General features: G+C 41.8%; 1 protein-coding gene across 3 annotated transcripts in view; it reads right to left on the bottom strand.

Moving 5' to 3' along the window:
* Positions 1–14098, bottom strand: part of MINDY4 (MINDY lysine 48 deubiquitinase 4) — a 164388-nt gene that overhangs the window by 92705 nt on the left and 57585 nt on the right. For all 3 annotated transcript variants that reach the window (XM_081243855.1, XM_081243857.1, XM_081243856.1), the window contains exons 4-5: positions 11766–12012; positions 5913–6346 (exon numbers count right to left, since the gene is read on the bottom strand). In XM_081243855.1, coding sequence (XP_081099981.1) covers positions 5913–6346; positions 11766–12012 — 681 coding nt within the window. The remainder of the gene's footprint in view (positions 1–5912; positions 6347–11765; positions 12013–14098) is intronic.

Genomic DNA, 14098 nt, shown 5'->3' with positions numbered 1-14098 from the left:
GGAGAAGAATACTATTTAATGAGAACCTCCCCCACCCTGAGAAGAAAACCAAAAATATCCACCTGAATGGATTATCGTAAAAGCAAATGAGATAATACACACATGTGCTTAGCATGGTGCTCAGCATACAGGGAATAAGTAGTGGGTAAACAACAAAGCTCCCAAAACATTTACTGATATAAAGATCAACACTATTATCACGTGTTAAGTACTCCTGGTCATACTTTGCCTGGTCCTGAGGGAGGGGTCTGTGGCAGCACATTTACCTGCTACCTTCCTCCTCCTCTAAGACAAAGTCCATACCATCTTTCAAGGGCCAAAGAACTGGTCTAAGACCACAGTGGTTATAAAGGGCAGAGGTGGTTTGCCAGTCCAGGTCATCAGACTCCAGAGCCCATTTCAGGTTATGATAGGTGTTGTGATAACAATAAAACAGGCTAGAGGTGAGTGGGTGGAGGTGAAGTTAGTCAAAGAAAACCACTATGAGCATAAAACACCTGATTGACAAGAAAGAGACACTCATGAGATGGTTTGAGAACAAGGCCTTTACAGCAAAGGGACAAACCAGTTATCCCTCTTGTAGAAATAAGTTAGACATGTTGGGTGAATAGGAAAAAGGGTCTACATAAAGAAAAAAGATCTGTATATAGCTATGTCAATCCTGAAAGAAAGGAGAAGTAGGGAACTGACCCTACCAAGATACCAGGTTATAACTACAAAGCCATAGTAATAAAAGCTCTGGTCATGACCAATGAAACACAAGAGTGAGCTAGTATATTTTGTGCATGGCTGCAACCTTAAAATATTGTTAGATGGTCATGATTCTTTTAAAATATATATATTAAATATTTGTTAAATGTAAAGCCAGTCCTACCATTTCTAGTTTAAAAACTAATAAGTAGATAAGGCTGTTCTCTAGAGTGTCTCTGTGGATACCCTAAAAGGCACCAGGATGGATTACGATTTCTGATGATTTCCTATATAAGGTCTCTGCAATTTTGCAGCAATCGTAGTTAGAAAAAGGAATGGGGAAGAAGTTCTGAATATACAGCACTGTTATTGCACTGGCTGGACAATCTATACAGGAGCTTAGAAAAGAATCCAGGCAGCTCCATAAATCAATGGGGTAAAGAACAAATTGTAGAGTAGGTGGTGCTAGGAAAACTGTCTTACTATATGGAGAAAAATAAAAGTGAGTCTTTCAACCTAACAAATACAAAAGATTAAATATCTAAATGTGAAAGCTAAAATTACAAAATTAATAGAAAAAAATACAGGAGAATACTATGGAAACCTAAAGGAAAGAAAGGACTTAATAAAGAAAAAATGCAAAAATGCAAATCGTATGCCAAACAAGAGATTGGTTAATTATGCCAAAATTAAGAATTTCTAGATGCATGAGGGAAGGGATGTGGGAACAGATGTATATGTATGACTGATTCACTTTGTTATAAAGCAGAAACTAATAAAAAAAAAAAAAAGAATTTCTGTCCAACAAAGGAAAAGATATTTTACAAAGTCTAAAACTAACAAAAGATTAATATCTACCAAAAGAAAATTAAATCCTCTTTAGAGGAAGATAATGTTAACCAGAGCCTCTACAATTGTTCACATGCAATGTCTGGAATTGAATCAAAATTATAAGAAATGCAAAGAAACAGGACGAAATTATCAAAACCCAAAAGAAAAAAGACAATATCAATAGACCTATAGGTGATCCAGATATGGAAGTTACCAGACAGCAACTTTAAAATGACTATGAATAATGTGCTCAAGAAAATAAAAGATGGAGAATCTCACAAAAGACTGATATCTACTTTTTACAAAGAAACAGAAATTATAAAACTGAAAAATAACTGAAAGTAGTAATTTATTATATATATTTAATAGCATGGCAAAAGAGAAAAAACATGAACCAGAAGATAGAGCAAGAGAAAATATCTAGATTAAAGTACAGAGAGAGAAAAAGATAGAAAACATAGGAAAGAATATTTTTTAAACCCTATAGAACACAGTGAAAATATGTAGTAATATATGTATAACTGGAGTACCAGGAGAGAAAAGAAAGGATGGGATAATAGCAATATTTGAAAAGACAATAGACAATAATTTTCAAAACTGATGAAATGTATCAACCCCAAACTGAGGAAGCTCTACATATACTAACGGAAACATCAAAGAAAACCACATCTAGGTACATCATAGTAACACTGTTGAAAATTAAAGAATGAGAAGAAGCAAAAAAAAAAATTAAAAAGAAGCAGTCAGAGGTTAAAAAAAAGACACATTACCTTCAAAAGAGTAGTAATAAAAAATGTCAACTTATTTATCAATAGAGATAATGAAAGACTAAGGTAAGATAATGGGATTAAATAATTAAAGTGCTGAAAAGAAAATAAACCACCAATCTAGAATTCTATACCCATTGAAAATATCCTTCAAAAATAAAGGCAAAACAAAGACATTACCAAACAAAAACTGAAAAAAAAAATTATTGTAATATACCTGCTAAAGAAATACTAAAGAAAGTTCTTCAAGCAAAAGGAAAATATAAATGCAATAATTATTCCGACTAAAACAAAAAATTATCAGACTGGATTTTTTAAAATCCACATATATGCTGGTTATAAGAGATAAGCTTTAAATATATACTAGATCATAAAGAAATCTCAACAAATATCAAAGGATTGAAATCATATATTTCAAACAGAATATATTATGACTAAAGTGGAAATAAGCTAGAAATCAAAAACAAACAGATAACCAGAAAAATAGCCCAAATGCTGTGAATTAGTCGATACATGTCTAAATAGCCCACAGGTCAAAAGAATAAATCACAATGGGAATTAGAAAATATTTAAACTAAATTATATGATTATATAATTTATTAACTTCTGGGATACAAAGCATTACTTAGAGGGAAATTTGTAGCCTTAAAAGATATTAATTAAAAAAGAAGGCGGCTGAGGTGGGTAGAAGGTGGGAGAAATGGGTAAACTGGTTTTGTTTTGTTTTGCTTTATTTTAATTTAAATAAATTAAAATAATTATTTTTTTAAAGGGTGAAGGATCTTGATAAACCGCACAGACTTTTGGTTGGCACCTTTAAATGTAAAGCTACAGAATGGATGAAAGTAAAAAGATGGAGAAAAAGATATACCATGAAAACACTAATTAAAGGAAAGCTGAAGTAGCTATACCTAAATAGACATTAAGGCAATAAGCATTATTAGAGATGAAGAGAGATTTCATAATGATAGAAAAGACTATCCGACAGGAAGCTATAAGAATTCTATATGTGTATGCATCAAATAACATAGTCACAAAATGTGTAAGCAAAGTAGGCCCAGCTTATCTATGGTCACAAAGGGAGTTAATACACTGTATCTGTTTAGCTTGCCTTGCACTACCAGTGCCTAAGTGCCTGGCACATATTAGGCACACAGTAAATGACTTAAAAAGCCAGTATTGGGCTTCCCTGGTGGCGCAGTGGTTGAGAGTCCGCCTGCCGACGCAGGGGACGTGGGTTCGTGCCCCGGTCTGGGAGGATCCCACATGCCACAGAGCGCCTGGGCCGTGAGCCGTGGCCACTGGGCCTGCACGTCCGGAGCCTGTGCTCGGCAACGGGAGGGGCCGCAGCAGTGAGAGGCCCGCATACCACAAAAAAAAAAAAAAAAAAAAGCCAGTATTACAAACCAGGATGCCTAAAACTTCTTATACCCACCCCTGCAGAAATTCTCCAAGCAAATTACTAGTGTTTAAAACATACACAACACACACAAACAAAAATGCAATTACCTAACTAGAACAGGATGGTGCTTACAGGCATGATGGGCTTTGGACTCAGAAACACCTAGGTTCATATCCCCGCTCACTTCCTGGCTAGGCAACCTTGGGAGTGATAACCTCTATGAGTCTGTATTCCCTCATCTGTAAATTGAGGAATAATAATACCTCCTTGCAGGTTTTTTCAAGTATGAAATAGAATAATATATGAAAAGTGCCTCGTATAGTATCAGGCACTAAGTAAACTCTCAATTAATGGTAGTACTCATTATTAATAATTATACGTAAGAAATATTGAAAATAATCCTGAAATAGCAGTCACAAAGTCCCCTAAAAATTAGAATCAGAAATGCCCAAAGAAGAAAAGGAGGAAGAATAAGAGGAAGAGGAAGGAGAAGAACAAGAAGAAGGAGGATGAGGTGGCTGAGAATCAATAATTTAAGATAAAATAGAAATAAATAATAAAATAAAATAGAAAATAATAGCAAATTAAACTCAAAGAAAGCAGAATGAAAGAAAGAATAAAAGTAAGAGTGGGAATCGATTAATTAGAAAACAAACTTACAAAGCCAAAAGTTAGCTCTTTGAAAAAAGCATATAATTCATAGAACACAAATTACCAGTATCGGGAATGGAAACAGAGACATCCCTGCAGATCTTACAGACTTTAAAGGGACAATAAGAGGATGTTCATAATTCACAAGGACACATGTACCCCAATGTTCATTGCAGCACTATTTACAATAGCCAGGACATGGAAACAACCTAAATGTCCAAAGACAGATGAATGGATAAAGAAGATGTGGTACATATAAACAATGGAATATTACTCAGCCATAAAAAGGAATGAAATTCGGTCATTTGTAGAGATGTGGATGGACCTAGAGTCTGTCATACAGACTGAAGTAAGCCAGAAAGAGAAAAACAAATATCATATATTAACACATATATGTGGCATCTAGAAAAATGGTACAGATGAACCTATTTGCAGGGCAGGAATAGAGACCTAGACATAGAGAATGGACATTTGGACACAGGGTGGGAAGGAGAGGGTGGGACGAGTTGGGAGATTAGGGTTGACATATATACACTACCATGCGTAAAATAGATAGCTAGTGGGAACCTGCTATATAGCACAGGGAGCTGAGCTCGGTGCTCTGTGACAACATGGATGGGTGGGATGGGGGGGAGTGTAAGGGAGGTCCAAGAGCGAGGGGAGATAGGTATACATACAGCTGATTCACTTCATTGTATAGCAGAAACTAACACAACATTGTAAAGCAATTTTATTCCAATAAAAAAATTGTGTATAATTACACAATTTTATATCAGTAAAGTTAAAATATAAATTAAGTGGTTAAATTCCTTGGAAAAATACAACTTGCCAAAACTGACACAAGAAGAAATAGAAAATTTTAATTAAAAAAAAATTTTTAATTGAATCCACAATTTAAAACCTTTTAACTCAATGCTCAGAAGCCTTCTCCAGAAAATTCTCCCAAATATTTAAGGAAGAAATAAGACCAATCTCACACTAACTCTTCAAGACCATAAAAAAAAAGAGGGACCACTTCTAGCATATCCTGGACACCAATATCTGACAAGGCTGTTGTTACAAGAAAGGAAATTTGCCAGCCAATCTCCCTCATGAATTTATATACAAAACCCTACACAAAATATTAGTAAGTCAAATCAAACAATATATACAAAGATAATGCGTCATAGCCAAGGGTGGTTCATTCCAGAAATGTAAGGTTGGTTTAACATTCAAAAAACAATCAGTGTAGGGATCACCAAGGTCCATTGTGAAAGAATAAAAGGGAAGGACTTAGGATAGGGTTAAAAAAAATTGCCCCAGAGGAGCCTTGTGGGAACTGATTCACCACTATACCTCTGGCTTCGACGCATCTCTTGTACCATATCAGGCTGACCCTTGAGAAGAAGTAATAAGGGCTAAAGAACCACCCCCCCGCAAAGCCTCCTGGTGTGTGCACTCTGGGCTGCTTTCTCCCTGGTGGAGTGACTATCATCACCTCTCCTACTTCACAGCCTCGCTCAGAGAGCCCAAGGAGCCACTCGGGACTGGACGGTTCTCCGAAAACCATCACCTGGGCACAGCACACTCACCTGAGGGCTGGGGGCTGGCTCCCCTGCCGTTTGAACACTCTTTCCAGCCTCTCCTGGGTCGTCGGGGCATTCCCACTGGACAAGGAGAAATTCAAGGCGGTCCTGTCGGCCTCTAGGCCGTTGTCCACGGCTGGGCTGTCCTCTGAAAGGTCTCTCCACCGGCCGCTCCCGCTCTGGGAAAGCCCTTTGCCTGGCAGGTGAAGAGGGCTGCTGGGCGAGGCTCTCCACTTTTCCAAGGTCAGCTGGTTGAGCAGGTCCAGGGTGCTCCTGGGGGTGGAGGTGGTGCTGAAAGCCGGGCCCTCCTGTGGGACAGGCGGGGGACAGGCTGGGGTGTGAGCAGACAGCTCGGGCGCTTGTAGGCTCCCCTCCTCGTGGGGTTGGGTCGTGCTGCTCAAGGCCAGGAACTGCCTCAGCGAGCGTTTGCGGAGGGAATCCTGAAAACAGCAAGGACAAAAGCAGCGGTGAGGATCCCCTTGGAGGGAGATGAGAAAATATCCCACGTCAAGCATTTACCCATGATCTTCCCTCCCCCAGGAATGTCTTTCCCATCCTCAACTCCTTCTCTTAAAATCCTACCCACCCTTTGAGGAGACACGCAGGGGCTACCATTTCCGTAACGCTTTCACAGAACCCCACCCACATAAATCCCAGGAGCATGCCTCGGCCCCCCCCTCATGCCCCTTACAGAGAGCTCCAGGGTCACACCTGTGTTCTAATTCCCGTGTCACCCCCTGCCAGCCGTGTGCTCTGTGGCAAGTCATTGAACTTCTTTGTCTCTCACTTCCCCACCTGCAATAGAACCTGTCCACAACCCGCTATCAATAATTCCTAAATCCCAAAGCCCCTAAAAAGTGAACGTTTCTTTTGGAATCCCATGGCAAATTCTTTTTCATTCTTATGAGGTAGGTTGCTTGCATTCTTGGGTTTTTTTGTTGTTTCTTTTGGTTTTTTTGGCCACGTGGCTTGCGGGATCTTAGTTCCCAGACCAGGGATTGAACCCGGGCCCTCAGCAGTGAAAGCGCAGAGTCCTAACCATTGGACCGCCAGGGAATTCCATTGCGGTCCTTTTTTAAGTGTGAATACTCAGATGTTTTGCTGCAGAAATGTTTTGTTTATGGGATGCTACTCCAAACCCTACTGCAGGCATTCTTTGGTATGTGGTTTATGCATTGTATTTCCTTTCTGAAGTTTAAAAACAAAATCTAAATTCCAAAACACATTTGCTCAAAGGTTTTGGATGAGGGACTGGGGACCTGCAGTGCCAATCTCCCACAAGACCATGGTGAGGACTAAAGGAGAGACCCAGACCCATGTAAGGCACCAACACAGAGCCAAACCCTGCACAGCAGCCAGCAAATATTACTTACTGCTATGCATCTTTGCCCCTGTCCCCACTTACATATGGCCTTAACCCTTCCTGCCAGTAGACCAGGTGATGGAGGCCATTCTTCCTTCAACTCTGGTGTCCCCAGAGCTCCCAGCCCAGTGACCTATACATAGTAAGCAATGCTTACTTTTTGAAATGAAGGAATTTCAGAGGAGTCAACAGAAATGTCCTCTCTCACTATCAATCATTAACCAATGAAATGAGAACTCACGTTGTTACCAATCTGAGGTAGAGGAGTAGGGGTAGGGGACAAAAATACACCTGCTGGGCTCTTCCTGGGTTTAAAATTCTGGACCTCCCAGCATTTCCAGAAATAATCCTGAGCCAAACTGTAAAGCCTGTGCCGGAAAAAGAACAGCTAATTCTGCCATATTCCCACCCGGTGGAAATTACTAGGCACTAAACCTCCTCCGAAAGCCACCCAGGGCATCCCTTGCCACAGAACAAGGAAAACATTAGTCAACATTCCCAAAGAGACCCAAACTTCCGGCCAAGGGCAGGGAACCCAGCCTCTTACTCATTCTTCAAAAGTGCAGAGCTGATCCATATGCCATACCTAATGATGTCATACCTAGCAACCTTGCTCTTTTCTCTTGAGCAACCAATAAGTATGGCCAAGGTACTCAAAGGCCCACAGAACACCTTCCAGAATACCTGGGGAAATTCTACCTCTATGTTCTTCACGGGATTCAGATACCCCAGGGGAAAAGAACACCTCCGAGAACAATCACTTCTCCTTTGGGGAGAAGTTTGCAGCAATCTATCAGCAATAAAGCAGGTACAAGCCATCTTCCTTACACCTCAGTTATGAAGGGGTCTGAACTGCACAGACTTGATGATTAGAAAGTCATGATAGGACAGGACCCTAGTGTTCATCTGGTCTACCAGTTCCCAAAGCACAGTTCACCGACCTTACAGGTCTATCCCCAAACCCTTTCAGGGAGCTCAAAATTATTTTCATAATAATAATACAACATGATTTGCCTTTTTCACTGTGTCCACATTTGTACTGATGGCATAAAGCACTGGTGGGAAAAACTGTTGGCTGGCCCTTAGCACGAATCAAGGCAGCAGCACCAAACTTTACCAGTACTCAAGGTATTAACACCACTTGCAATAAAAGTAAATAAGTGAAATGCCAATTTCACTTAAGAATGTCCATGCTGAAGCATAAAAAATATTAATTGTGTTCAATCTTGACCCTATGTTATACATCTCTTTAACAGTCTGTGTGACAAAATGCGAGGTATATATAAACATTCTGCGGGATGCAGAGGATGAGGTTGTCACCAGGAGAAGCACTTATGCAGCCATCTGAGTTGTGAGCTAAACTTGCTATTTTTTTCATGGAACAACTGACAGATGAACTATGGTTATTCAGTACTTGAATATTGAGTATTGAGTATTTGGCAGGCATTTTCTTGAAAATAAACTGAGCCTGTCACGTCAAGGAAAATAAATGATACACTGTTGCCGTGATAAAATACAAGTCATCAGGTAAAAATTAGGATCTGAGGACACTTGTGTTTGCCATTGTGAACTGGAGGGCTTCTCAAAAACTTTCTGATAAGTTGAGTAGTGACATCAACAAATGCTATTTTTATGTGGTTTTTTTTGTATATTGAAATGTGTCAATGTTCAGAAGATCCATATAACTTAGTAAACCAGTAATTTCCACATGATCCAATGCATCATGTTACTAAACCATGCAGTGGTAAAAGAGTCATTCAAAGTTCAAGACAAACCAGTGGAAACTGATATGTAGAAAAAGTTCATTGGGATGGTTTCAGATTCCACATTAAGAAACAACTTGTCTAAACCCTCAGAATGGGAGAAAATATTTGCAAACGAATCAACGGACAAAGGATTAATCTCCAAAATATTTAAACAGCTCAAGCAGCTCAATATTAAAAAAACAAACAACCCAATCAAAAAATGGGCAGAAGACCTAAATAGACATTTCTCCAAAGAAGACATACAGATGGCCAAGAAGCACATGAAAAGCTGCTCAAGATCACTAATTATTAGAGAAATGCAAATCAAAACTACAATGAGGTATCACTTCACGCCGGTCAGAATGGGCATCATCAGAAAATCTACAAACAACAAATGCTGGAGAGGGTGTGGAGAAAAGGGAACCAACCCTCTTGCACTGTTGGTGGGAATGTAAGCTGATACAGCCACTATGGAGAACAGTATGTTTTAAGCAACAGTATGGCTCCTTAAAAAACTAAAAATAGAATTACCATATGACTCAGCAATCCCACTGCTGGGCATATACCCTGAGAAAACCATAATTCAAAAAGACACATGCACCCCAATGTTCACTGCAGCACTATTTACAATAGCCAGGTCACGGAAGCAACCTAAATGCCCATCGACAGACGAATGGATAAAGAAGATGTGGTACATATACACAGTGGAATATTACTCAGCCATAAAAAGGAATGAAATTGGGTCATTTGTAGAGAGGGAGATGGACCTAGAGACTGTCATACAGAGTGAAGTAAGTCAGAAAGAGAAAAACAAATGTCGTATATTAACGCGTATATGTGGAACCTAGAAAAATGGTACAGATGAACCGGTTTGCAGGGCAGAAATAGAGACACAGATGTAGGGAACAAACATATGGACACCAAGGGGGGAAAGTAGCGGCGGGGTGGGGGTGGGGGTGGGATGTATTGGGAGATTGGGATTGACATATATACACTAATCTGTATAAAATAGATAACTAATAAGAACCTGCTGTATAAAAAATAAATTTTAAAAAAAAGAAAAAGAAAACCAGATATCTCAAGTTAAGGACTTTAGTACTTTTCTATATATGGGGAGATGCAAAAGTCAGGGCTCACTGCAATCCTTCCTTTGAGGCGCACCTCAGCTCTCTGGGGTCAGGATGCTTTCACATCCTGAGTCTCCTCAGGGTGCACTATGCGGGGGTTGGTGGTGGCTGCAGTGTCTGATGGTCGCATCCTATTTCTACCCTGAGTTCCCTCAGGGCTCACCATCAGGCCGCTGTAGTGTGATGGCTTGATGGCTGCCACATCCTTTGCTTACTGAAACGGCAGGCAACATTTTTTTCCACTGATAAGGTGCGTATTCAAGGAATGGTTTAAATGAACTCAGACTCTGCATCTTCCTGTACAAAGAAAAGTGCTAACTTCATTAACTTGAGATGTCTGTTTTTCTCTTTTTTTTCCTTTCTTTCTTTTTTTTTTTTTTGGCCACGCCACACAGCATGTGGGGTCTTAGTTCCCCAACCACGGATCGAACCCACACCCCCTGCAGTGGAAGCCTGGACTCGTGACCACTGGACCACGAGGGAAGTCCCTGTTTTTCTTTAATTAACAGTAACCTTTTGATTGTTCCTACTAGCTGGTTTCTTGCAAAAACTCCTGTATATCCTGGTTCCTCCCTTACCTCTTCAGAGCAGTCCCTCAGCATTATCTGAGAGGCTGTCTTCCAGGCTTAAGTCCGTCAAATAAAACGTAATTCTCAACTTGTCTAGGTTTGGTGTAATATTAAAAAATACCCCTAGTTTTCTGAAAGGACTATTAAAATACTTTTCCCTTTCCCAACTGCATGACCATCACTGAGCCATGAAATTCCAGATCTCGAAGGGATCTTAGACACCTGGTCTAACAAACGAGACCATGGCCAAGAGGAACAAAGATCTTGTCCGAAAATCTCACAGGACGTAGGCTGAGGCAGGGAGAAGGTCCACTGCTTGCTGCCTTGATTCCAGATGAATTGGGAGAGCAGTGCTGGCATCTGCAGCCACACCCACAAGTAAACATGCCACACGTGAGGGTGGAGGTGACCAGTGTGGACACAGATGACCTATTTTTGGTTGGCTGAGGCTCCCTGATTTGACTGATACTCTACTTTGAGTGTGGCATTTGACCTTCCTTTGGTTTTCTGTTTCTCTTCTGTTTTACAAACCCCTTTGACATTCATTCTCTCCTTTGGTTTAGTCTCCCACCTGATGGGACCCTACCACGGCCCCTCCTTAAGGGAGACTATAAAACATCGGTGTTAAGTTTTTAGAATTTTTTTAAAACAAAACAAAGCTATAAGGATTGGGATTTCTTTTTCCCTTTTCACTACCATGTGTTAAAAAAAAAAAAAAAAAAAAATGTCCTTTAGACTGGGATGGGTCCCCCCATGCCTGAATGTCAAAGATAAAGCTGGGTTCTCACCCTGCAAAGGAATCCACCTGGTAACCACCTGGTTGACCAGATAGTTAAACCGAAGGCAGGGGAGGTGATGAGACCTACCCATGGCCCCAGAGAGCTCACAGTAGAGCCAGGGAGGAAACAGAGGCCGGTGTTCTTCCATCTACCACACAGATCCTCCCTTCTTGAGCTGTCTCGTGGGGTACCCCCAAATAAAGCCAGGCAGCCCCTTAAGCCCTGTCTGGTCCTCACTTTCCATGCTCATAATAATAGTGAGAGCACCAAGCCCACCTGTGGGGAGCTGGCGATGGGCCCGGCCATCATGCCTCGGACAATCAGGCCAGACTTTGGTCTGATCTTCTCTCCCATCCTCTTCGTGTCCAAGGAAGGCTCTGATGACTGAAGCTTGTCCATCTTCTCCCAAGCAGGAGCCACGGGAGGGCTTTCACCTGGGACAGTCTGCAAGGCCTTACTTTTGTGGGAGGCCCTTTTGGATGATGCAAAATTACCAAGTACATCCCCATTAAGATGGTCGTGTCTGCGAAAAAGGGATATTTCCATTAAAACAGATTCCCCAAAAGGAATCACTAGCAATGATGATAAATTCCACATTCCACAGGCACCCATAGCAAGCCCATTCACAAATCTGTGATGACTTCTAACCAGACTGTGCTTTATCAATAAAGGCAAGGAAAAGAAAATACTTTTGTATCAGGGCGAGTCTGGCCTACAAAATGAGACCTGAAACAAGAAACAAAATCAGAGTCGATGACTGATGATACGATCCCTTGAATCTTCAATACGAAGAGCAGCCTTGTTTCTCCCAGACCCCAGTGATTAAGGAAAACTGTAGCCCTTCAATACAATAGTCCCCCCCTCCCGTTATGGTATATATAGGGTTCGGTGCTATCCATGGTTCCAGGCATCCACTGGGGATCTTGGAATGTATCCCCCATGGATAAGGGGGGACAATGGTATAGTCATGAGAGGGGTGGAGCCCAGTTACTGCACACCATTGAGGGTGGTGGATAGAGACCTTTGGAAAACCTGGCGTTCCCAGTTAAGGTTTAGTAAAGTTAGGCATGCCAACGGCTTCTTTTCTTGGGTTGCTTGGCATTGAAAGAGAGGAAGAGTAAGAAAGAAAGAGGGTGTGTGTGTGTGTGCGTGTGTGTGTGTGTGTGTGTAAGAGAGGGAGAGAGAACAAAAGGGGTAAGAGACTGAGAGCAAAAGCAAGGAGTGAGGAAGAACAAGAATGAGAAAGAGACGGAGCAAGAGACCCAGGGAAAGAGGAATCCCACCTGTGGACACTGAGAGCCCAGCACCCCTCCGACACAGGCTGGGCAATGCTCTATCGAACTCTGGCATAAAGAGGCATCGACATCAACTCTGTGCCAAGCTGCTTACCACGCACTGGGTCATGCGTGACAGAAGTGGTCATGTGTGCTATGATTGGGACATGCCAAGCAGAGGAAGGATCTGGAACCAAACCCAGAGAAATCTAGAAGGGCTTCCAGAGAAGGCAGAACCTGAGTCTGAAAGAATGAGTAGGCAGCAGGTAACCAGGAGAAGGCCCCAGGCACCAGCACAGAGTCCTGTAAAAGCAGGACATGCTCAGGTGAGCTGGTGGGGGGGGGGGGGGCGGGACACCTGCTGATGTGGAAAAGGCTTTGCAAGTTCTCCTAAGGAATCTGGACTTTATCCTAAAAGTTACAGGGAGCGTCTGAAGGCCTTTCAGCAGAGAAGACCATGGCCAGACTTGTTTTGTGGAAATCTCACTCTACCTTAGGTCAAGGGTGGATTTGAGAAGATGACCAGGGGCCTGGAGATGAGAGAAAAAGACCCTGGGAGATAGCCAGGGAAAGAGGTGAGAGTGTGAATGGAGGCCGCTGTTGCAAGACAGAGAAAGTGGGGAAAGAGTCTAGCAGCATTAAGGACACAAAAGGATGCAAAAATGATAGACAGGGCTTCCCTCGTGGCGCAGTGGTTGAGCGTCCGCCTGCCGATGCAGGGGATGCAGGTTCGTGCCCCAGTCCGGGAGGATCCCACATGCCACGGAGCGGCTGGGCCCATGAGCCATGGCCGCTGAGCCTGTGCTCCGCAACGGGAGAGGCCACAACAGTGAGAGGCCCGCGTACCACAAAAAAAAAAAAAGATAGACAAGGAGGAGTCAAGGATAACACCCAAGTTTGTAGCTTGGGTAACTGGGTGGAACTCAGAAGCTTCAACCTCTGCATTGCTGGCTTTTTATCGGTTCAGAAGAATTTCATTTCCCAGCCAGGCAGTGTCTTTGAAGGAGGAATCATCTTTTTCATACTACCCTCATTTCCTTTCACATCTTAAGCCTTGAGTTAATTTTTTGGTGGTCCCCATCTTTTAGCAGCTTGACACCCAGACCTTAAGCTTTGGCTACCCTCAGGAAAGGAAATGTTTTTCAACAGAGCTGGAAGAAAACACCCTTTCCCGGGAAGTTAGACTCACTATTGGTGATGACATGCAGTGTGTTAAGGTTGTAACTTAACAAAACTGCTCTCCAGCGCTGATCGTTTTGTAATGTATAAAATATCGAATCACTATGCTGTGTAACAGGAATTAACATAGTGCCGTAGGCCACTTATACTTCAAAA

This window comes from Mesoplodon bidens, assembly GCF_964165515.1.
Source record: "Mesoplodon bidens genome assembly, chromosome: 9".
In the NCBI taxonomy this organism is placed as follows: Eukaryota; Metazoa; Chordata; class Mammalia; order Artiodactyla; family Ziphiidae; genus Mesoplodon; species Mesoplodon bidens.
The sequence above is the reverse complement of the archived record's forward strand: the minus strand, read 5'-3'. Positions and strand labels throughout refer to the sequence as shown.